Source organism: Corythoichthys intestinalis, chromosome 6, assembly GCF_030265065.1.
Source record: "Corythoichthys intestinalis isolate RoL2023-P3 chromosome 6, ASM3026506v1, whole genome shotgun sequence".
NCBI lineage: Eukaryota > Metazoa > Chordata > Actinopteri > Syngnathiformes > Syngnathidae > Corythoichthys > Corythoichthys intestinalis.
The window spans coordinates 15,464,328-15,488,246 of record NC_080400.1 but is presented as its reverse complement, the minus strand read 5'-3'; the positions used below and the strand labels follow the sequence as shown (position 1 = coordinate 15,488,246).

Genomic DNA, 23,919 nt, shown 5'->3' with positions numbered 1-23,919 from the left:
TGCACGGGACAGGACCAGACGGGAGAAAACATCGATTTGGGCCTCAAATATGGATCCGGCGACTGGATCGACCAAAGCTTTTCCAAATAACGGCTTTTATGCAACTCATCCAATGAGTTTACAGCGTCTAAAAGCACCGGGGCTTCCAAAACTTGCAAGTGAATCCATCTTTAGAAACTACGATCATTGACAATACGGACACACAATGACAGACAATATGGCGGCACAATACAGCGATCACGTGATAGTGTGACTAGAGCTGTCAAACGATTAAAATTTTTAATCGAGTTAATTACAGCTTAAAAATTAATTAATCGTAATTAATCGCAATTAATCGCAATTCAAACCATCTATAAAATATGCCATATTTTTCTGTAAATTATTGTTGGAATGGAAAGATAAGACAAGATGGATATATACATTCAACATACGGTACATAAGGACTGTATTTGTTTATTATAAAAATAAATCAACAAGATGGCATTAACATTATTGACATTCTGTTAAAGTGATCCATGGATAGAAAGACTTGTAGTTCTTAAAAGATGAATATTAGTACAAGTTATAGAAATGTTATATTAAAACGCCTCTTAATGTTTTCGTTTTAATGAAATTTGTAAAATTTTCAATCAAAAAATAAACTAGTAGCCCTATTCTGTCCTCAATGTGTGTGAGTACACAAATTGACAGATAGCGAACATAAGTTCCAAAAAGAAATCAGACGGTGTGGCAAAGTTGCATGGGCTTTACTGAAGTCATCTCTTTTTGACAGGAGCACGTTTCTTGTATTTTTGTAAAACTGAAAATAACAAGGCAATGTGTCAATAACTTGCATAAATCACAAAATAACATAAAATGTACACACACGTGTCCATTTGAGCAGTAGCACTAGCCAATTAGCTCACAAGCATCTAACAATGTAACTGCATTTCACCATATATGTGAACAACTTCAAATACACATCATCAATAACTATCTAATGCTCATGAATATAAACAAAGGAGGAATATAACTCACAAGCGATGTATGTATTAGACACAAACAGTGTGATGATGATGAGAACTGCCACTGAATACTGGATGCGGACATTAGCTGGTCTGAATAGCACTGTCTATTAGTGTGAGTTCGCGTCGACATATAATCACGTCAGAAAAGCGCGCCGAAACCCAAATAATCAGCTGCACTGAATCGCCAGCAGAGGGCGACATTACGCCACATAACATATGCAAGTCACACCCAAGCGCCAGCAGAGGGCGGAAAAACTCCATAAAACACAATTAACAAGTTGGCCTTTCACTGTACTGACATTTAAATCTGTCTGAGCGGGCCTAGTGCGTTAATTGTGTCAAATATTTTAGCGTGATTAATTTAAGAAATTAATTAACGCCCGTTAACGCTCTAATTTTGACAGCCCTAAGTGTGACGTTGGTGATTGGGGTCTATACATATATATAAAAGTTGTAAAGCAAGAAAACAACAAAAATGGAATGAAATGAACAAAAAAAAAGATATTTTTTATAATGGGTCTAACTTATATTTCGAACAGATCATGTTACTAGTACCTTAGATGGTCAATTGCTTTGCATAACATTTTCAACAACAAAAAAAAATGGGGAGGGCTATTTTATTTTTTATAAATGATTTTTTTCTTTGACTGAAAATATTTTTTTATGATTGAAGCAACTTTTTGGGGTATTGAATGGTTTAGACCAGACATGTCCAAAGTCCGGCCCGGGGGTCAAATGCGGCTCTTGGTCAAATTTCATCCCGCCCCCAGCCTCTGTCATAAAATCAATAACGTCTGGCCCGCACACAGACTTAATAAATTGGTCAGCAGTACTGCTACCAGCATATGAAGTAGCTTACACACTAAATGCTGTTCCTCATTTACCCACTAAAAGGCAGCAGCACTCTAAGCAACATTACCCCGTGTGACCCTTTACTCCCAATTTTATAAAATGGCGACAAGCAACAAAAAAAAAGAAAGTTGACTGCGACGGCCGACCCTTCAAGGATAGGTGAAAATTGGACTGTTATAAAATACGCAACAACTGTGTCTGCCTCATTTGCAAAGAGACAGTCGCTGTTTTTAAAGAGTTCAACGTGAGGCGATAGTACCAAAGAAGACACGCTGACATGTACAACAAGATTACAGGGAAGATGCGTAGCGAGAAATTGAAGCAACTTGAAGCTAGTTTAATTTTACAGCAACAGTATTTCGCATGAGCCTGACAGTCGAAGGAGAACGCCACAAAGTTGCGAGATTGTTGAAAATATTAATTAAAAAAATAATAAAGCAAATGTGACACACAGAATGGCTTGCTAAAATTTGCTTAAATATATCGTTCTACGTAAAGGATGTCAGCCAAGGTCGGCCCCCCAAATTTTTACCACACTAAATCTGGCCCCCTTTGCAAAACGTTTGGACACCCCTGGTTTAGACACAAATGCCCTACCCATAATATGGCCCAAACACAAAAAGGATTGCTAAAAATTAAGTGTTCAAATGCAAAATTTTTGAGTCCCAAATATTTTTTCGCATTCAAAAACTTTTTTCTATGATTAAAATTTTTCTTTTTTTGATTGAAGTTACTTTTCTTTTGAAAAAAAAATTTTTTTTTGTATGAAGGAACTTATTTTTTTATTGATTAATAATGACACAAATGTCCTTGCCAAAATGTGGCCCAAACACAAAACAACATTACTTCAATCAAAAAAGTTGCTTCAATCAAAATAATTGACTTCAATCAAAAAAAAAAAAAAATCAAATAAAAATAGCTTTCAAATGCATATTTTTTTTCAAATTAATTTTTGCATTCAAACACATTTTTTTTTAATTGAAGTAACTTTTTTAAAATTGAAAATATATATTTTGATTAAAGCAACTTTTTTTTTTGATCGAAGCAACTTTTTTTTTTTTTGATCGAATCATAAAGACACAAATCTACCTCCATATGGCTCCGCCAAGGGGATACAATTTTTGACTGAGTAACTACATTGGCACGACACCGGCGGGCATACCATATTCAATGGATCATGATCTTGGTGAAAAGAATAGCTGTCCTGCCAGCAGCCTGATTTAGAATTCCCCTCAAGAATGATGGGAAAGAAAAAAATAAAATAAACGCTCATTTTCAACTTATTACCCCTGCCTACTGCCCGTAGTTAGCTGGGATGGGCTCCAGCACCTCCGCGACCCTCGTGAGGACAAGCGGCATGGAAAATGAATGAATGAATATTATAAATATTCTTGTAGGTAAATTTTATTGCTGACACTGCGTTTTGGGGTCATCAACATGTTGTGCCCCTCCTGCCCCAAAAGTCAAACTCCGCCTGTGTGTAAATGCCCCGAAAATCGGACCGAATGAGTGTGAATGCGCTGGTTTTGAATGAACGAACGTTCCCAGTCTAAATGGATAGGGTGTCGAGCACCGTCAATGGCAGGCTTTATTTTTTTATTTAAAAAATTTTTTTTTTTTAATTGACACCTTTCTAAAACAATATCTCGATTCTTGACAGGAGCAAATCGATAACCTTTTGGGATACAAAGTATCACGATATATCACCATTTCGATATTTTGTCACACCCCCTAGTTCTTAGAGGTAATATGACAAAATTACTCTACGCTCAAAATAAAAAAAGCAAATTATTAAAGCAACTTCGGTTGGTAAATGGGAGCCATTATATTAAGCATGATTAAAAACAATGTTCGGTTTGACAACTTACCCCAAATTAGGCTCGAGCGTTTACGTCACAGCAGCACGGGATCGTGCGAGATTTGCCATTGCGGAAGCACGTCTGCATCACGGGACATTTAAACTTAACGGCACAATTCAACTACGAGTGCCAAAGATGGAAAAATGTAGGGAAAACTTGCCAGTTCGAAACAGAGACAAACTTGTTACCACGGCGAAGGACAGATATGTGAGCAATTTTAAGGATGTGAACAATGTTGACCCTCACGAGCAAGCCGAACACAAATGGAATAAAGATGTCGACAAGCTTCCACCACTACGCGAAATGGACATCATGCTGTATTTAGTGTTTGGTATATGTTACTACACTCATCAGCAATTCCGAAACTACAAATCGCTACAAAGCTACGAACAGTTTTGCTGCGGATGGGTGCAGGATCTTCACTTTATGACCATAGCAAACAGCAACACCATCTTTCTAGCAAAGGTAGGCAATGTGTGTTTACATTAGTCTGTGAACACGGATGTACAAATCTTTTGCTGCATAAAATGTAGCTTGTGTACAAATTCTTTGCCACTCTCTCACGTCAAAATATTACAGCTTTTTCATTTAGCAACGACATGAATTATGTCTTATGAAGACAATGCACATGTATGCATGCTAGTTGTTTAGCTGTAGCAATAGCTAACAACAGGCCGACTTAGGGCGTAAAGTTACTGAAATTTGCGTAAGCAAACGAAATTAACTTACCAGAGTGGAAGTGCATAGAGCAAACTCAGTGTGTAACTGGAGAATCAAACGTTATGCCCTTCCTTCTGATCGAGGCCACCCATGCCATTCTTCGACGTTTGGTAAGTTCAGATATGAGCTTTCCCTCGCCTTTTCTCCATGTAGGGATCCGGAAGAAACTCAATGGTGTTCCGTCGAGCTGTACATTCTCCTTTCTATTCGATCGGTTGTTGCAATCCGCACAATAATTTCCGACCATTTTTAAAGAGCGACCTGTAACTTGAAATGCCTCAGTTTATGTTTCTCGCTTCCACAATGGCGATAGCGGCGGAAACCTCGCGAGTGCCACGTCATACGCTCGAGCCTAATTGCAGTTGTTGTGCTCCAATCATCACTTTAATTAATCGTCGTCTTTATCCAGTCACTCCGTTTAAGAGGCTTTGTGCCATTTCTTTATGTTTTATGTAGCTTCCGTCGTGCATGTGTTGTAAAAATAGTTTTCATTCATTCTCAGACTGCCAGCAATAGTTAGCTACCTTCATGACAGGCAGCAACAACCAACACTCACGGGGATGTAAATATTAGGCGTCATTTGATGGCTTTTTTGACGGCGAATAGACACCTTACTTGCCGCCATCTTGGAAAGGTATCAACACTACGATTTCAAATGAGAGTAAAATTTGATCTATGTTTTTGAGTAGACCCAACAGACGGGATTTGAGGAACATCATTTCCCGCCCTTATATTATTTATATCTGATATATTTTGTGCAAAACGAAAAATGTTGCGAATAAGTGAAATAATTTCAAACGTTACATAGTTTAGTGCTGTTATCATCATTTTCAAAACTTATTAGACAAAAAATATACTGTAAAAATGGAACGTTTTTAATGAATTTTGTCCACGTGGCATTCTTTTTGTAACGGTTGGGCCTCTGAATTAAATTGAAAGGGTTAAAAGTCAACAATTAATCAACTAAATTAAAACTTAAACATGAACAAAATAATAATAATAATAAGCAGCAGTAGAGCAAACCCCACGAAGACAGTCCCGGCAATTCCTACAATATAATGTATGACAGTCGTGAAAATTACTTTTAAAAAATTCAAGTAAAACCAACCTTTAAGACACAGTATATGGTATTTTTATTTCAACTGAGAAATTGACAAGCACTCATCAAATGACAAAAAAACTTTATGTGCCGTCTGCATCAACAGGCGGCGCCTTAAAATAAATACTTTTTTCTTTTTTAACAAAGAAGAAATGAATACAGATAGAACACGTGAGGCTCAAACAGGTGAGACACACGGACAGACAGACAGGCAGAATTTCCAAGTCGTCCCCGACTCGCCAACCAAAAGGTAGAAAACAGCCCAAAAGGATATGCTTGTTTTTTTTTTTTTTCTTTTAAAAATACAGAATCGTACAAAAACATCTTTGAAATCACTGTAAAATATCAGCTGGTATTATGAGAGTAAATCAGTGTGTCTTTGTGTGTATATGTTTAGTAAGAAAAAGGACAGAATGTGCTTCTGTATTTGTACATGATGTATTCACAGAAACATTGTGAGTCAACAGTAATGTACATTTTACAGTCCTCCGTCCAGTAGGATGTGCTGTGATGGAGACCATCTCAGCGCACATAAATCAATTTACAGCCAATGTCAACTTGTCGTTTCATTGAAAAGGTTAGCATAGTCACACACAATTTTCACATTTTCTGTTTACAAAAACAAGCAATAATATAAAAAAAAAGACATTAAAACTCTCCCAAAACAAAGAGTCAGAGGGCAAAAAAGTTATGGAGGGGCTTTTCAAGAGAACAGGTTACAGTACAAAACGTTGTCCAGATGTTAGTACATGAAGCATGCACGTGTGTTGCGTTTGTCCTCTCATGCGAGCTCATACTATAGATATAAAAGGCCACATGGCTTTTCCTTCACTTTTAAATGCATGTTTTGATCCCACTAATTGGTCAGACTGGTCGTTCATGTTCTCTGGTGCCTTCCCCCCTGCTACATGTTCTTCGAAAAAAAGAAACAAAAAACCCAAGACTCAAAAAGCCATGTTACCACATTCCCACGTTATTAGTTTCACCATTAAGCTCTGCTCACATGCAAATTCAAAACCTTCAATACAATTAAACAGCACCTACAGTCTATAGATCATTTAAATTCGGCAGCAATTGGATAAAATCAAAGGGAGTATGCTGTTGAAATTGGCAAAATGATAAAATGGCTACTTCAAGCCAATATGGCCCACTTCTGGTGACTTTTCGAGCATCACTTCTTCAGAAATTTTTTTTCATTGGTCTACTCATGATAGATGTGTGCAGCGAATGAACGAATATTCATCAATCCCTCCCATTTCAAGCGGATTGAACATCTATGGCCGGTAGTGGCAGTCAATGCCAGGAAATTAGGTACCCTAATTTTTGGACTATAAACCGCTACTTTTCCCCCTCATTTTGAATCCTGCGGCTTATAGTCCAGTGGGGCTTATTTGATGATTTATTTGGGTTAATAGGTTACACTTTGTTTGACAGCGGCATCATAAGACTGTCATAAGAACGTCATAATTATGACATGACACGACACTATCATGGGCATTACTGAATTATTATGACGGATGTCATTTTGGTAGCAACTTGGTTGATTTTTTTTTTTTTTTTAAAGACATTGACACCTTTTCAAAACGATATCTCGATTCTTGGCAGGAGCATATCGCTAAACTTGTGGAATACAAAGTATCACGATATATCACCATTTCGATATTTTGTCACACCCCTCCTCAGGAGAGATGTCTACCAAACTTTATGTTGCTTGGTGAAAATTCATTTGATTGCTTATTTTTTTAAAAAGAAAATTTTAAAGAACCAGGGATTCTATGTAATTACTTGTAAAATGGTTGCTTCAAACTAGTGCTGCAACGATTAATCGATTAACTCGAGTATTCTATTAGAAAAAATATTCAAATTAAATTTTCCTGCTTCGAGTATTCGCTTAATTAAAGTGGCGTTGTAATGGTTTGTTTTGAAGTGTTTGCCTTTAACTTTATTGATTTAGGTGGATACACTGCCCTGTAGTCTGCCTCATTCACATGGCTGAATCCATTTGCTCCCTGTTAAGACCAACATAAGCTGAGTTTTTGTTTGAGCTAATGTTTTTGTTCATTCATTCGTAATTTAGTTTAAAGGTATATTCAGCCAATTTTTGTTGGAATATGTGTCTGAACAATTTATTTAGAGCATTGTATAAAAAAAAAAAAAAATAAAATAAATAAATTAATTAAAAAAAAAAAAAAAACATTATTAGGGCTGTCAAAATTATCGCGTTAACGGGCGGTAATTATTTTTTTAAAATTAATCACGTTAAAATATTTGATGCAATTAACACACATGCCTCGCTCAGATTAAAATGACCGCAGTGTAATGTCTGCTTGTTACTTGCTACCTGTTTTTTGTTGTTTGGCGCCCTCTGCTGGCGCTTGGGTCCAAATGATTTTATGGGTTTGGGGAGTGAGAATGGTGTAATGACATCAACACTGGCGAGCTACTAGTTTATTTTTTAATTGAAAATTTTACACATTTTAATAAAACGAAAACATTAAGAGGGGTTTTAATAGAAAATTTCCATAACTTGTACTAACATTTATCTTTTAAGAAATACAAGTCTTTCTATCCATGGATCGCTTTAAGAGAATGTTAATAATGTTAATGCCATCTTGTTGATTTATTGTTATAATAAACAAATACAGTACTTATGTACAGTATGTTGAATTTATATATCAGTCTTGTCTTATCTCTCCATTCCAACAATAATTTACAGAAAAATATGGCATATTTTATAGATGGTTTGAATTACAATTAATTAATTTTTAAGCTGTGATTAAGTCGATTAAAAATTTTAATAGTTTGACAGCCCTAGTTATTATTTTTATAGCATTTAAGTTAGCGGACTTTTACTATGTAAGTTAGCCAATTGTTCTTTTGTTGTACCTAGATTTTTATTTATTTGTTTATTTTTTTTAAACCGTTTGAGGCTCAGCTAAGGTATTTTGATTTTTTTATGTTCCTTATCCGATTACTCGATTATTCGAACTAAGTAGTTCATCGATTGATCGCCTACTAAAATAATCGATAGCTGTAGCCCTACTTCAAACTAAAATGGCAGACTTGCTGTGTCTTTTCAGGAATGGCTGCACGAGACTGTTTGCGGGTCAACGCATGATAGATAAGTGTAACAAATTTCATGTGGCCAGGTAATACAGGTGTCAGGGGGCTTGTTTGAGAAAAAAAATATGTGGTCATTGTGAGAATTCCTCATGACTGGCTGATTATTAAACCCACCCAGAAGAAACTTCCTTCGAAAATGCTAACAATTGCCAATGTTACAACTAGGGGTGCAACAGTTCAGTTAGCCCACGGTTCGGTTTGAACCTCGGTTTTGGGATCACGGTTTCAATTTGCTTTCGGTTTGCTTTTTGCATTAAAAAAAAAAAAAATTAACTGCCTTTATTTTGCTTTTAAGAAAATGAAATAAACACTTAAAATGTAAACATGTTCAACTGTTAAAATGCCTCTTAGCTCTTTGGCTAGTTTAGTGACTGACTACTGAAATAAACACACAGTAGTAAAAAAGTTACTTGGCAAAGTAACTGGTGTTACCTTTCATGTTTTTTTTTCTTCATTTTTTTTTCAAAAAATAAAACAAAAAACAAACAAAACAAAAAAAACAACAACAACATAGTAACCTTTGCTATGTTTGGAGGTCATTTAATGTTCTGAATCAACCATTAAAGTTGATAAAATTGCTCCCGTTTTTGCATTAGTTCCCTTTTGTCTACTTTTGAGATGTAAAAATTTTAAAACTGTTTCATCATTTAAAGATACTCAAATCAAGATTTTGCGGATTTAGGAGTATTTTAGATAAAAAGTTAATTAGGTTCACTAGGAAGGTTCACTACAACAGAGCCTTTCTGAGAAGTTTACTGCTCTAAAATGGCGGCTGTTTACTAACGCTACCTAGTCTGTCATTTCACATGTAGTTCTATGTGCATGAGATATCTAGGCGTAGGCTGCATGCTGTCGGCTACAGTCAGGAAATATTGGAGCCACCTAGCCTAGCATCGTGTTTGCTACAGCGTCACAACAAACACTCTTCCCTCTCCGTGCCTCTGACTTTTCTCGCGTCATTCAACTAACGTATTAACTAACGGAGGAAAAAAAACGTACAGAATTTGAACGTAACGTACGGCGTACACATTTAAAAATCAGTGCTCACTTGTACAAATTACGCCGAGACCGTACAACTTGACAGGTATGAATTATAGTGGACCGTCACAGTTAGGTAGTAGCACTCTGTAGCACGGGACGTCCAACTATCAGTGGTCACGGCGAAACTATGTGCTTTAGCGAAATCGTCTTCGATGGCTTTGCGTGCCATTTCATAAATGTCGGGGAATACGTTGCTGGAGAAATATGTCCGCGAGGGAACAATGTAACTCGGGTCAAGCGTTGCAAATAAATTAACGAAGCCCGCCGTGTGTTTTCACTGGCGTCATCTCCGGGGTTGTCCTGCTCTGAGAAAGTGATATCTGTGGGTGATGCCGGCTGAGATGCCGGAGTCATGTTATAAGTGTTGCCATTAGCATAGGGAACAAGCGCTGAGCAATGCTTGCAAATTATTATTATTTTTTTTTCAATATTTTCTCTCCCTCCTATTTTCTCTCCCACCGCATTGTAGTCCACGGGGAGACCGAAATGTTACCACACCGCAGATTTGAAAGAAGCCAGTGCTTCCTCAAAATTCGGTCTCTCCACTCCTCCGCTCGCCATAGCTTTTTGTTTTCTTTCTTGTTTCACTTTCACTTCGCTCGTAAGCGAGAGAGGGCGTTACTCAGCTTCTATTAGACAGGTGCTTGACAGCGATCGGACATTTACTTGCGGGGCAGGAATTTCTCCACAGCTGTCGCGTCGCACACAGTGCTCGACCAATTCATTCCACAAGTGTTCGGAATAAATTAATTGCAAAACCGAAAAGGCGCGGTTCATAAAGGCGTATTGAACCGTACAGGGCGAATCGTACGGTTCGGCTTTGAACCGAAAACCGTTGCACTCCTAGTTACAACCTCTCAGATTCAGATCAAGCCATGGTACCAAATGTTCTCAAATCTAGACTGAAACATTATTTATGCGTAGAAGAAGCCTTGGGGGAAAGCAAACCAGATGAAGACGAGCAAAAGGGGGGATGATCAGAAGACCAACACAAGGTGCTTATTCTACTGTTTTTGCGTGAAACCTCATTGACAGGGAGGTAGCAACTTGAGTAGATAAGACGCGTGTTTCCTTAGAAGGGCGCAGTTAGGAGTGGAAAACTGTTTGCATAAAGGGTGAACAGAGCTGCACCTTTACACCAGTCCGGTGGGCTACAAGAGGATGTAAACAAACACAAGGCAGGCTGAATTTTGCCTTCTCTCTATTTAGTTTCACCAATCCAAGTTTCAATCTCTAAGTGCAGAGTGAAGCCCTTCACTTCCTTCCATTGGGTCCGTACCAGCAGGTCCTTAATCTGACAATCTATGAGTGGAGAATAAAAAGCAAAAGATAAACTTCTAGGCACTCTTTGATTTCCAAGGCGTTTTTCTTGTGGGATCTGACACACGGAGGTCTTTAGAGTCAGTCAGGTAGGAAGTGTCTAAAGGGTTATCCAAGTGTTCCAGGTTTACCAGTCAAGTCAGTTTTTCCCCTCAAGCCATGATCTTCTGGGGAATCTCGATTGAAGCCTTGACAAAGACGCAGTTGTCGCGGACGTAGTTTCTCTTCTTGATCTCCTCGTGCGAGATGAACTTGGGGTAGCCGAAACCAAGGGTGCTCTCGTCCAGCGAGTTGCGGGCGCTGCACGGCTTCTGAAAGTTCTTCCAGTTGGGGTCCGGGTTGAACGTCTCGGTGATGTGCTGCGGCTTGGAAAGCGATGGGTCGCTCTGGTCCAGGATGGAGAAGGTGACCTTGTAGGCGAAGGGCCACTCCAGGAGGTTGTCGTACTCTCCGGGCAGAACGCGGATATAGACGGACAGGTGCGAGCCTTCGCCGCTGCCGTTGCCGTTGAGGAAGGCCGACACTTGCAGCTTGTAGCCGTAGCGGTGCGTGTAGAAAGGCGGGCTGAAGAACTCGTGGTTGCTGCGCAGCTTGGCCTCCTGCAGCTTGCGCGAGTAGTCGCTCAGCTTCCAGATAAGAACGCCGTCGTGGCTCACTGACAGTTCCTCCATCTCCCGCCGCAGCTCCAGGATCTCCTGACGCTGGCGTCCCACTAGGTTGCACATCATGGTCAGGTGCGACTTGGTGGTGTCTTCCAGGTGGCGGCCGATGGCAAGTTTGGGGCACTGGGGAACAAGTATGAGATTGATTCGATCATTTCAAGCAAAATACATTGATACCTCTACATACGAAGTTAATTCGTTCCAGGACCTTGTTTGTAAGTCAAAATGGTCGTATGTCAAGCAGGATTTTCCCATAGGAATACATTATAATTCCATGAATTCGTCCCACAGCCCAAAAACCTACACTAAATCCTTAATAAATACTGCTGGTACGATTACAAATGGCAATTAAACATAGCAAAACAAATAAACTATGAATAAAAATCGGAATAACATAACAATAATAATAATTAATAATGATTCCTGTAAATAATGTAACGAATTGGATTCTAATGTGGCGGACACTTTTTGCTGTAACTGAACGCAACGCGGGGCTGACGTCAAAGTGAGATAGGTCGGTGCGGTAGAGCATAGGCGGATCTACTATTCAGGCAAAGTAGGCGATCGCCTTAGGCCCCCTACCAGTATGGGGCCCCCAACCAGCTGCTCTTGCCTCAACGAGCAAGGGCTTGGGCCAACGGAGCTAGCAGCACCCCAACTATTCGTCATGTATAATTATGGCAGCATACCAAACAAACAAATAACAAAACAAAAAAGAAAGACATTTGAATGCTGCATTTATATTATCTCTCCCCCACACACTACATTGGACTGTTCTACGACGACGGACTGAGTATCAGTCGCTTAGCTTCATTTACTGCCGTTTAGCTTCGCTTAGCTCCGTTTAGCATCGCTTAGCTGTTCGTTAGCTTCACTAAGCTCTCCCGCTTTTTTCACGCCACTAAGCTCGCTATTTTTACAGCTCACTTGCTACTTTGCACGTCGGCTATTGTATATTTCGAACACATGAGCGAACGTGCTCTCCATGAGAGCCAAAGTGCAGTGCGGGAGAAGTTGAGAACAGGCCGCTAATGCCTCCTTTAACTTTCTTCTTCTTCTTCACACCGAACATAAAATACATGACAGCACACCCCGTGGCGAAACAATGCAGTACAGTTCCAATCAGTCATACAATAACACTCAACAGATGGTTAACAGCATTTAACGAAAAAAAAAATCTATTAGTGACACCTCAAGCAATGACGAAAAATGTTTTTATTTACGGAGTGTAAAGCTTTTGGTTAGCGGTTTAGCGAACGTACCTTCGGTGAACATTTAAAAATAAAAGCACGTCATGTTCGTCATATAAATAACGATTTCTGGAGTTAATCCCACATACTTAAAGAATTAATATTTTAATATGTTGAGTAAATACTACAGAATACATATTCTACACTAAGAATAGTTTTCAAATAACCCTCTTTATGACAAATATGATTGCCAATATAACTACAATACAACTATAATAATAATGCTAGAATTTTTTTTTTTTTAAGAATTGTTTGGAATAATGTTGGAAAGGCAAAGTCAGTGTTCTGAATCAGTTTACTTTCCATTATTTTGCACTAGTAAATGCTATCAGCATTTAACCTCATTGTTTATTTGTGATCAATTATTGTTATTTACATGATTATTTGTACTTAAATGAAGAATTTAAGTGTTCCAAAACGGTTTTGTGAATTAATAAGCGTCAACAAAAATTTCATTGCTAAATTAGTTAAAAAAAAAAAAAAAAAAGGAAATGATTAGATTAGTCGACTAATCGTAAAACTAGTCGGCTGACTCATCAGGAGAAAAATTGTCGTTTGGGACAGCCCGAGTGTACCGGAACATATTTCTTCCACACCCTTCTCACTTTTTTAACCCCTCACCCATGAAGAGGGCCCCTGGATAAGTTCGCCTTAGGCCCCAAAATTGCCAAGTCTGCCACTGCGGTAGAGATAATACTTTCGTTTTCTTCAGAGCACAGTCAACTGCGGAGGACAATGGACATTTTGTGTTGGATAAGTTCTTAAATAAATAATAAAAACGTGACGAAGCTGGCGATCTCCTTGGTGATGTTACCACAATAATAGCTGTCACCTTAATTTATAAAGACTGGCGAACAGTGATCGGAAGAGGACCATGGAGCTGTATTGTTGAGGTAGTTCACGGGATGCGCACCCCACGCTCATATGTTTCTATAATTTGCATCTTCATTTCAAAGGTAAGCATCACTTTTTTCCTTGTTTCACCAACTTTTTTGAAACCTGTGTTGATTTCTCACAAGAAAATCCGCCATGCGTTCGTTTGCGGTGCTGTCATGTCGTCGTGTTTCGAGCATGTCGTCGGATGTAGAACCAAACGGCGAGTCAAATTTTATGTCGGATGTCGAAATGATCGTGTGTCAAAGCGATCGTATGTCGAGGTACCACTGTAGATGATATTTGATTCACTGAACTTACTCTGTGTTTACAGCCAGCATCTTTGAAAGGGCAGAGAACCAGGGCGCTGCCGCAGTTGTCCTTGACGTGATTGGCCAGGTCTTCGCGGGCGATGTTGGGCGTTCCACACTGGTTGGGACACTGGACAGGAAAACGTGGGCAGTGGTACTGGTGGTTCTGTGGAAAAACAGCGAGAGGATTCGTTTTCAACAAGTTTTGACAACACTTCTGGAAGGTGTTCCTATGTAACTGAATCGTTGTTTTCGAAAGCAAAAGCAAACAGCTGCAGATACTCGTGTCTCATTTTGATATTAATTTGCTTTTCTATTGGACTACAAAAATCAGACTATTGGATGTTTTTTCTCCGTTTTTTTTATTTATTTTAATTTAGAATTTAAAAAAAAAAAAAAAACTGTTAAGTTTCTTGTAGGGTTTTTAACATTAAAAATGATCATTTAAAAAATAAATCTGTTTTAACACAGAAATCTGAAAATTTAGTTTTTAGATTTTTTTTTTTTTTGGGGAGTAAATAGAGTTCCAAAAGGCTCTGGATGTTGTGGGTCAGGGGACAGTGCCTCTGGATTAGCATACCGGGGTGTTGGTCCCCCTTTTTAAGAAGGGGTACCGGAGGGTGTGTTCCAATTATAGAAGGATCACGCTCCTCAGCCTCCCCTGTAAAGTTTACTCAGGGGTGCTTAAGAGGAGGGTCAGTCGGGAGGTCAAATCTCGGATTCAGGAAGAGCAGTGTGGTGTTCGTCCCGGTCGTGGAACAGTGTACCAGCTCTACACCCTCGGCAGGGTCCTCGAGGGTGAATGGGAGTTTGCCCAACCAATCTACAGTGGGGCAAATAAGTATTTAGTCAACCACTAATTGTGCAAGTTCTCCCACTTGAAAATATTAGAGAGGCCTGTTACTGTCAACATGGTCAAACCTCAACCATGAGAGACAGAATGTGGAAAAAAAAAACAGAAAATCACATTGTTTGATTTTTAAATAATTTATTTGCAAATCATGGTGGAAAATAAGTATTTGGTCAATACCAAAAGTTCTCTCAATATTTTGCTATGTACCTTTTGTTGGCAATAACGGAGGCCAAACATTTTCTGTAACTCTTCACAAGCTTTTCACACACTGTTGCTGGTATTTTGGAAGGAGATTTTCACTCAAAATCTCTCGATACATGGCCCCATTCATGCTTTCCTTTACACAGATCAGTCGTCCTGGTCCCTTTGCAGAAAAACAGCCCCAAAGCATGATGTTTCCACACCCCATGCTTCACAGTGGGTATGGTGCAATTCAGTATTCTTTTTCTTCCAAACAAGAGAACCTGTGTTTTTACCAAAAAGTTCTATTTTGGTTTCATCTGACCATAATACATTCTCCCAGTCCTCTTCTGGATCATCCAAATGCTCTCTAGCGAACCGCAGACGGGCCTGGACGTGTACTTTCTTCAGCAGGGGGACACGTCTGGCAGTGCAGGATTTGAGTCCCTGGCAACGCATTGTGTTACTGATAGTAGCCTTTATTACTGTGGTGCCAGCTCTCTGTAGGTCATTCACTAGGTCCCCCCGTGTTGTTCTGGGATTTTTTTCTCCCCGTTCTTGTTATCATTTTGATGCCACGGGGTGAGGAAGGAGTTGAAAGTCCGTGTTGCCCAACGACAGCCCCAAAACATCACTGCTCTAGAGGAGATCTGCATGGAGGAATGGGCCAAAATACCAGCAACAGTGTGTGAAAAGCTTGTGAAGAGAAGAAACAGAAAATGTTTGGCCTCCGATATCGCCAACAAAGGGTACATAACAAAATATTGAGATGAACTTTTGGTATTGACCAAATACTTATTTTCCACCACGATTTGCAAAATAAATTATTTAAAAATCAAACAATGTGATTTTCAGTTTTTTTTTTCCACATTCTGTCTCTCATGGTTGAGGTTTACCTATGTTGACAATTACAGGCCTCTCTAATCTTTTCAAGTGGGAGAACTTGCACAATTAGTGGTTGACTAAATACTTATTTGCCGCACTGTACGTATGTTTTGTGGATCTGGCGAATGCGGGGGGTGTGGGGAGTGTTCCGGGAGTACAGGGTACCTACCCCCTTGGTAAGGGCTGTTCGGTCCCTGTACGCCAATATCAGAGTTTCGATCGCATTGCCGGCAATAAGTCGAATTCATTCCTAGTGAGGGTTGGACTCCGCCAAGGCTGCCCTTTGTCACCGATTCTGTTTATAATTTTTACGGACAGAATAACTAGGCACAACCAAAGCATTAAGAGGTTCCGATTTGGTAACCTCAGCATTGCATCTCTGCTTTTTGCAGATGATGTGGTGCTGTTGGCTTCATCAAACCGTGACCTCCAACTCTCACTGGAGCGGTTCGCAGTCGAGTGTGAAACAGTTGGGATGAAGATCAGCACCTCCAAATCCGAAACCATGGTCCTCAGTCGGAAAAGGGTGTAGTGCCTTCTCCAAGTCGGGGATGAAAGATCCTGCCCAAAGTGAAGGAGTTCAAGTATCTTGGGGTCTTGTTCACGAGTGAGGGTAGGAGGGAGCGGGAGATCGACAGGCTGATCGGTGCAGTGTCTGCAGTAACGCGGACACTGCACCGGTCGGTAGTGATGAAGAAATAGCTGAGCCAAAAGGCGAAGCTCTCAATTTACCAGTCGATCTACATTCCTACCCTCACCTATGGTCACGAGCTGTGGGTCGTTACCGAAAGAACAAGAGGCCGGATACAAGAGGCCGAAATGAGTTTCCTCCGCAAGGTGTCCGGGCTCTCCCTTAGAGAAAGATTGAGAAGCTCGGTCATATGGGAGGGACTCGGCGTTGAGCCGTTACTCTTCCTCGTTGAGAGGAGCAAGCTGAGGTGGCTCAGGCATCTGGTTCGGATGCCTCCTGAACGCCTCCCTGGAGAGGTGTTCCGGGCATGTCCCACCGGCGTGAGGCCCCGGGACACCCCAGGACACGCTGGAGAGACCACGTCTCTCGACTGGCCTGGGAACGCCTTGGGATCCCGCCGGAGGAGCTGGTTGAGGTGGCTGGGGAGAGCGAAGTCTGGGCTTCTCTGTTAAAGCTGCTGCCCCCGCGACCCAACCCCGGAGCAAGCGGAAAATGATGGATGGAAGAGTAGAGAAAATAACTTTTATTTATTTATTTAAATTAAAAATGTATAAACAAAATTTCAAGACTTCTGTTTTCATCGAGGATTACAGAAAGTATTTACATTTTTTCCCTTCATATTTTCCAACCCAATAAAGTTAAAAAAAACATAGCGCTCATAAACATCTGTTTTTTTTTTTTAGTTTTTATAATTATATATAATATATAATTTTTTAAATTAATCAGGTTAAAATATTTGACGCAATTAACGCACATGTCCCGCTCAGACAGTTATTTTCCCTTTTGGTAAGTTTTTCAGCAAGGCTTTTTGTGCTGTCTAACAGCGAACTCTTGTGGTCGCTTTGTGACATGGTTTATTGTTTTCTTGCCAGTTCAATATGGCTGCACGACGTAGCAGGCTGACGCCTACGTTGTAATGTTGTGCTTATTTGATCCTTGGACAAGATTTGTCCGTAAGTATGGTTCTTGTAAAGAATGTACATATTATGTTAGTAAGCGAAATGTTATATTTTTTGTTTGAGACGCTTTTTGTTTATGTTTAGTGAACCTGTATAGTGTGCTAAGCTAACGTTGTTGCTAATGCAATGCTTGTGTACTTTTTTTTTTGTAGTTTTACGACGGTCTAAAGAGGACAATGGTTTGAGGCCATTTTATTAATAAATCAGATGAAAAAGGAAGAAGTCTGATTATTAAGACGTCGTTCACTAGCTGTCTAGCTTTGGAAAAAGTAGACGCTTCGGAGTGAGGACAGCATAGAAAGATTTAAATGACAGTAGAGTGAAATGCCCACTCCAGTCCTTATGTACCGTATGTTGAATGTATATATCCATCTTGTGTCTTATCTTTCCATTCCAACAATTTATTTTACAGAATATATATATAATTTACAGAAAAATATGGCATATTTTATAGATGGTTTGAATTGCGATTAATTGCGATTAATTACGATTAATTATTTTTTACGCTGTAATTAACTCGATTAAAAATTTTAATCGTTTGACAGCCCTAATATATATATATATATATATATATATATATATATATATATATATATATATATATATATGATAGATAAAATTTATCATCTGTTTTCATCAAGGAAGACAGAAATCAGAAAATGCTTTTTTTTTTTTTTTTTTTTTTTAAAATACCTGTCCTGTTCAGCTGTTTGACACGGAGAATTGAAGTCTAAGTGCCCGGATGGTCTGAACAGTTATAATGTTTCACATTGAGAGTCTGACATACTCCCATTGTGATCATTCAACATACCTCGTTTACTAAGACAAAGCAACGAACAGGAAGGGGTTATGGGGGAACAGAAGAAAAGAAACTGAAGAGAAGAAAGAAAAGAAACACAAACTACAAGAAGAAATACATTGAATGTCTACACTACCTACTAATATGTTGGTGCTATCGTCAGCTAGATGTATTTCCGATTGACACCATGTGGAGGGCCTGTTGACCAGGGAAAGAGGGGGATGGGGGTGGGGGAGTCTATAAGCTAAGTGATTGAAAGGGGTCGCGTGTACACAAATTGGCTCTGTGATCTCGAACCTAGTAATCGTGTGAATCCCTTGAGAGTGTAAGCCCGTTGGCTACCGAACCTACGCCGCCCAATCACCAATCCCGGCACCGGGACCCCCCACCCGAGCGCGCCCCATCACATCCAGCCGCATGCGAGCCCCACCAGGTGCGCGACAGCCACGCAGACGAGAGGTGACGCCACGCAGGCGCCAACCCAGGGCCACGGCCCCCACCCAGCCATCCCTCCTCCCGCAGTCCAGGAAAGGAGCCATCGTCCCCCCTCTGGGATCCAGGGTGGTCCCCCGGGCCACCTGCGCACCCATCAACCGGCCTTCAGGGATGGCCAGAGGGGACACACCACCAACACCACAATTTTCGATCAACAATGTCTCTAAACAATTAATCGACTATCAAAAGAGTCGCCAAATCATTCATCATTGTTCATCATTGAGTTGATTAATTCTGGCAGCCCTACTTTGTTGCAAATTCCAAGTTCTTAGAAGAAGTAACGTCATTGCCTGCCATTGACAGTGCCAAGCGTCCAATCCATTTTGACTAGGAAGGGCTGGCAGCGATCATTTGCTAACAACCCTCCCAGTTCAAAACGAATTGGACATTTATCGTCGTCAACAGAGAGTTAATGAGACAGAAGCTGTGATGTCGTAACAACCCCACCTGTATGGTGTCGAAGACAAACTCCTTGCCACAGTACTTGCATGGCTGCGTGCGCTTGGGACACTCGGCCATGCTGTGCTGTGACAGCAGGCGACGCATCATCCGTGCCCCACATTTGTTCTCGCAGTAGACGCTCTCTTGGGGACACACGCCTTGGTGGTTCTGGATAACACACACACAAAAAGACACGCTATTTTCTGATTGGTCAAATGTCATTTGGTGTGCTCGTCAGTCAGACTCGGTGACAGGTGATTATTTTTTATGGAGGTGACTTTTTTAACGGTTGCTGTTTATGACCCCCCAAAGGTGCTGATTAATGAACTAATTCATGGCTGGTCACATTGTTCCCTTTTACTACCAACTCACCCAGTCACTTGAGCACATTGAGAAGAATGGATGTCTTTATCCAAGATGGCAGCGCTTTGTACACTGTTGTCAAACCCAAGGCTTAGGAGCCAGATCCGGCCCGGTACATAATTCTACGTGGCTCGCAAAAGTACAATGGGGCAAATAAGTATTTGGTCAACCAAGTTCTCCTACTTGAAAAGATTAGAGAGGCCTGTAATTGTCAGCATGGGTAAACCTCAACCATGAGAGACAGAATGTGGAAAAAAAAACAGAAAATCACATTGTTTGATTTTTAAAGAATTTATTTCCAAATTACAATGGAAAATAAGTATTTGGTCACCTACAAACAAGCAAGATTTCTGGCTGTCAAAGAGGTCTAACTTCGTCTAACTAGGTTTAACGAGGTCTAACGACGCTCCACTCGTTACCTGTATTAATGGCACCTGTTTTAACTCACTATCAGTATAAAAGACACCTGTCCACAACCTCAGTCAATCACACTCTAAAGTCCACTATGGCCAAGACCAAAGAGCTGTCGAAGAACACCAGAGACATATAAGGAAGATTGAATCTGCAATAGGTAAAACACTTGGTGTAAAGAAATCAACTGTGGGAGCAATTATTAGAAAATGGAAGACATACAAGACCACTGATAATCTCCCTCGATCTGAGGCTCCATGCAAGATCTCTCCCCGTGGCGTCAAAATGATAACAAGAACGGTGAGCAAAAATCCCAGAACCACAAGGGGGGACCTAGTGAATGACCTACAACGAGCTCGGACCACAGTAACAAGGGACACTATCAGTAACACAATGCGCCGCCAGGGACTCAAACTCTGGACTGCCAGACATGTACCCCTGCTGAAGCCTGTACACGTCTAGGCCCGTCTGCGGTTCGCTAGAGAGCATTTGGATGATCCAGAAGAGGAATGGGAGAATGTGTTATGGTCAGATGAAACCAAAATAGAGCTTTTTGGTAGAAACACAGGTTCTCGTGTTTGGAGGAGAAAGAATACTGAATTGCATCCGAACAACACCATACCCACTGTGAAGCATGGGGGTGGAAACATCATGCTTTTGGGCTGTTTTTCTGCAAAGGGACCAGGACGACTGATCTGCATAAAGGAAAGAATGAATGGGGCCATGTATCGAGAGATTTTGAGTGAAAATCTCCTTTCATCGGCAAGGGCATTGAAGATGAGACGTGGCTGGGTCTTTCAGCATGACAATGATCCCAAACACACAGCCAGGGCAACAAAGGAGGGACTTCATAAGAAGCATTTCAAGGTCCTGGAGTGGCCTAGTCAGTCTCCAGATCTCAACCCCATTGAAAAAAGAAAAAGTATAGGCTACTGACCCTTGTCCTGGTTTTGTTTTAATTTAAAAAAAATAGTGAAATAATAATATTTATTCAGTTTGAACTTTTCTTAATTTTTAAAAGACCCATAAATCAATTTTTAAAAAATAAATGCAAACTAAATGAATAAAAAAACAAATAATATCTGTTTTTTTCCCTTTTAAAAATCACAAAAAATGAATCAAGTAAAAAATTGATTATTTCCAGTTTCCATTTTTAAAAATAAATAACGAACAATAAAAACTACAAATTGAATTAAAAAAGAAAAAAAAAAAGAAAATATTTACCAACGATCCAAATAGTTGGTGATTCATTTGATAATTGATTAGTTGTAGAACCCAAATAAAAGGTAGCGTAATTTTCGGACTATAAGCCGCTACTTTTTTCCTTCATTTTGACTCCTGCGGCTTATAGTCCAGTGCGGCTTATTTGTTGATTTTTTGGGGGGGGGTTAATAGGCAACACATGCCTCCTAGCATGCATTGCAGCACTATAGCTGTAAATAAAAATCTAAATTCATGTTCTGTGCTAATTATTTATTCAGTTACTGTTCCAGTTGTTTCATTAATTGCCTGTTATGGTATTTGGTAACACTTTATTTGACAGCAGCGTCATAAGACTGTCATAAGACCGTCATAATTATGACATGATACTATCATGGGCATTACTGAATGCTTATGACAGATGTCATTAAGTGTCATCTGGCAAATTATGTTACTAACTCCATTTATGTCCAGCTCGGATCTTTTACATCTATTCAAAAGTGAGATAATTTGCCGAATAACTCTAAATGACATCTGTTATAAGCATTCATTAATGCCCATGACAGTGTCATGTCATAATGACAGTCTCATGGCGCCACTGTCAAAGTGTTACCAAATAACATAACTAGCAATAATGAAACAACTGGAACAATAACTGAATAAATAATTAGCACAGAACATGAATTTTGATTGTTATTTACATCTGTTGCGCTACAATGCATGCTAGGAGGCATGTTGGACAACAACAGTGTTGACAGTAGGTTGCAGAAGAGATTGACTGTCTCCCCCAAGGGAGCAGTGATGGCCAAATGAAGCTTCTTGAAGCAATGAAGCTTAGCAGCCAATTGGTTCAAAGCTTCATGGTGGTTCATTTGGTCTTCTGACCGTCGTATGATGCCCCAGTCTAATGAAGTGTTACCGGTTAGTATCTTATGGTGTAAATATCCCATAATACAGTGAGGACAGCTGCGGCCTATAGTCCAGTGCGGCTTATCTATGAACACATGCCGTTTTTGTGTCACATTTGGTGGGTTGCGGCTTATAGTCAGGTGCGCCTTATAGTGCGACAATTACGGTAACTATTGTGGATTCTTAGTGTGGATTCTTTATGCCACTATGGATATGGTCATTCCTTATTCAGCTTTTCAGCTACAACCAGCACAAGAAATATAATGACAATGCCTGCTGGGTCGCCATCTGCTTTCACTATCGGCGCCGCGATTCCTTTGATAGAAGAGGGAAAACAAGAGGGAGGATAAGGGGGGGAAAAAACAACTTCCACACTATGCTTACTGGAATCACATCTCCAGATTCAGAACTAAAACATGACGACTTAAAACTGATCATAAAGTGGACAAAACAAATGGTTTACTGCAGTGTGATTGGTAGGTAATAAATATTTTGTCGCAACTGTTTACCGAAGTCAGGACAGGTTAATGTGAATTAAGTCATTGTGTTGGCATGAAGCTACACTGCTGGCCAAAGGTATTGGCACCACTGCAATTCTGTCAGATGATGCTCAATTTCTCTCAGAACATGATTGCAATTACAAATGCATTGGTAGTAATATTTTCATTTATTTTGCTTGCCTTGTGTTGAATTGTGCTATATAAATAAATTTGCCTTGCCTTGCAATGAAAAAACACAAAAGAGAATAGATTTAAAAAAAAAATATATATATATATATATATAATTTGACACAAAACCCCAAAAATGGGCAAGACAAAAGTATTGACACTAGGGATGCAGCTATCGAATATTTTAGTAATCGAGTAATCGACTGAAAATTCTATCGAGTAATCGGATAAAACATTTTTTAAGGTAAAGAGCAATTATAAATATACATGAGAAAAAAAACCACACTTAATCCAATATTGAACCGTTTTCAGTCAATCAATGTCTTTATTTTCGATGTACATTGTTGAAAACAGCCAACAATTGCATCTAAGATGTGACTAGGAAAAAAAATTCACTGCTGTCACTCAAAAAATGTCGAGATCTTATTTAAAAAAAAACATATTTCTTACCTAAAACTGTAATTACGCTTGATAACACACGTCACTTGAAAGGTACGTGTTTTTCCCACGTGTTTCAATTTAATTTCCATTTGTGTCAAACAATTTTTAAGTTCTAGTTAAGTTTTAAGTTCCCGTAATTTCCCGAATATAACGCGATTATAACGCGCACCCTAATTTTAGAAGAAAACAGAGCTTGTGTACAGATACAGAGATGTCATTTTACTGACAGGTGAAACACAGCACAAGCATAGCACATTGGTAGTTCAAAACATTACCGTAAACTGACAATATTTACGGTAATAATATGATTTGACAACTTCTCCAACTTACCAGAATCTAGGAGAAAACAAAACAGATGTGACTTTTCTTTTAAAGGCTGCTGTATAACTTGCTCGTTTCCTCATGATGAATAAATGTTTCTTCCATGGATTGATACGGTAAAATGAAAGTGAGAACGTAAGTCGGAAATCCGTGAGAGCTCATAGCTGTCAACACGACAGTAACAAA

General features: G+C 39.6%; 1 protein-coding gene across 1 annotated transcript in view; it reads right to left on the bottom strand.

The window, feature by feature from the left end:
* Nucleotides 1-5,560: 5,560 nt before the first annotated feature.
* Nucleotides 5,561-23,919, bottom strand: part of LOC130917254 (TNF receptor-associated factor 4-like) — an 82,624-nt gene continuing 64,265 nt past the window's right edge. Inside the window, exons 5-7 of the mRNA XM_057838472.1 lie at nucleotides 19,427-19,588; nucleotides 14,128-14,283; nucleotides 5,561-11,806 (exon numbers count right to left, since the gene is read on the bottom strand). Of these exons, the coding sequence (XP_057694455.1) occupies nucleotides 11,174-11,806; nucleotides 14,128-14,283; nucleotides 19,427-19,588 (951 nt within the window). The 3' untranslated portion in view covers nucleotides 5,561-11,173. The remainder of the gene's footprint in view (nucleotides 11,807-14,127; nucleotides 14,284-19,426; nucleotides 19,589-23,919) is intronic.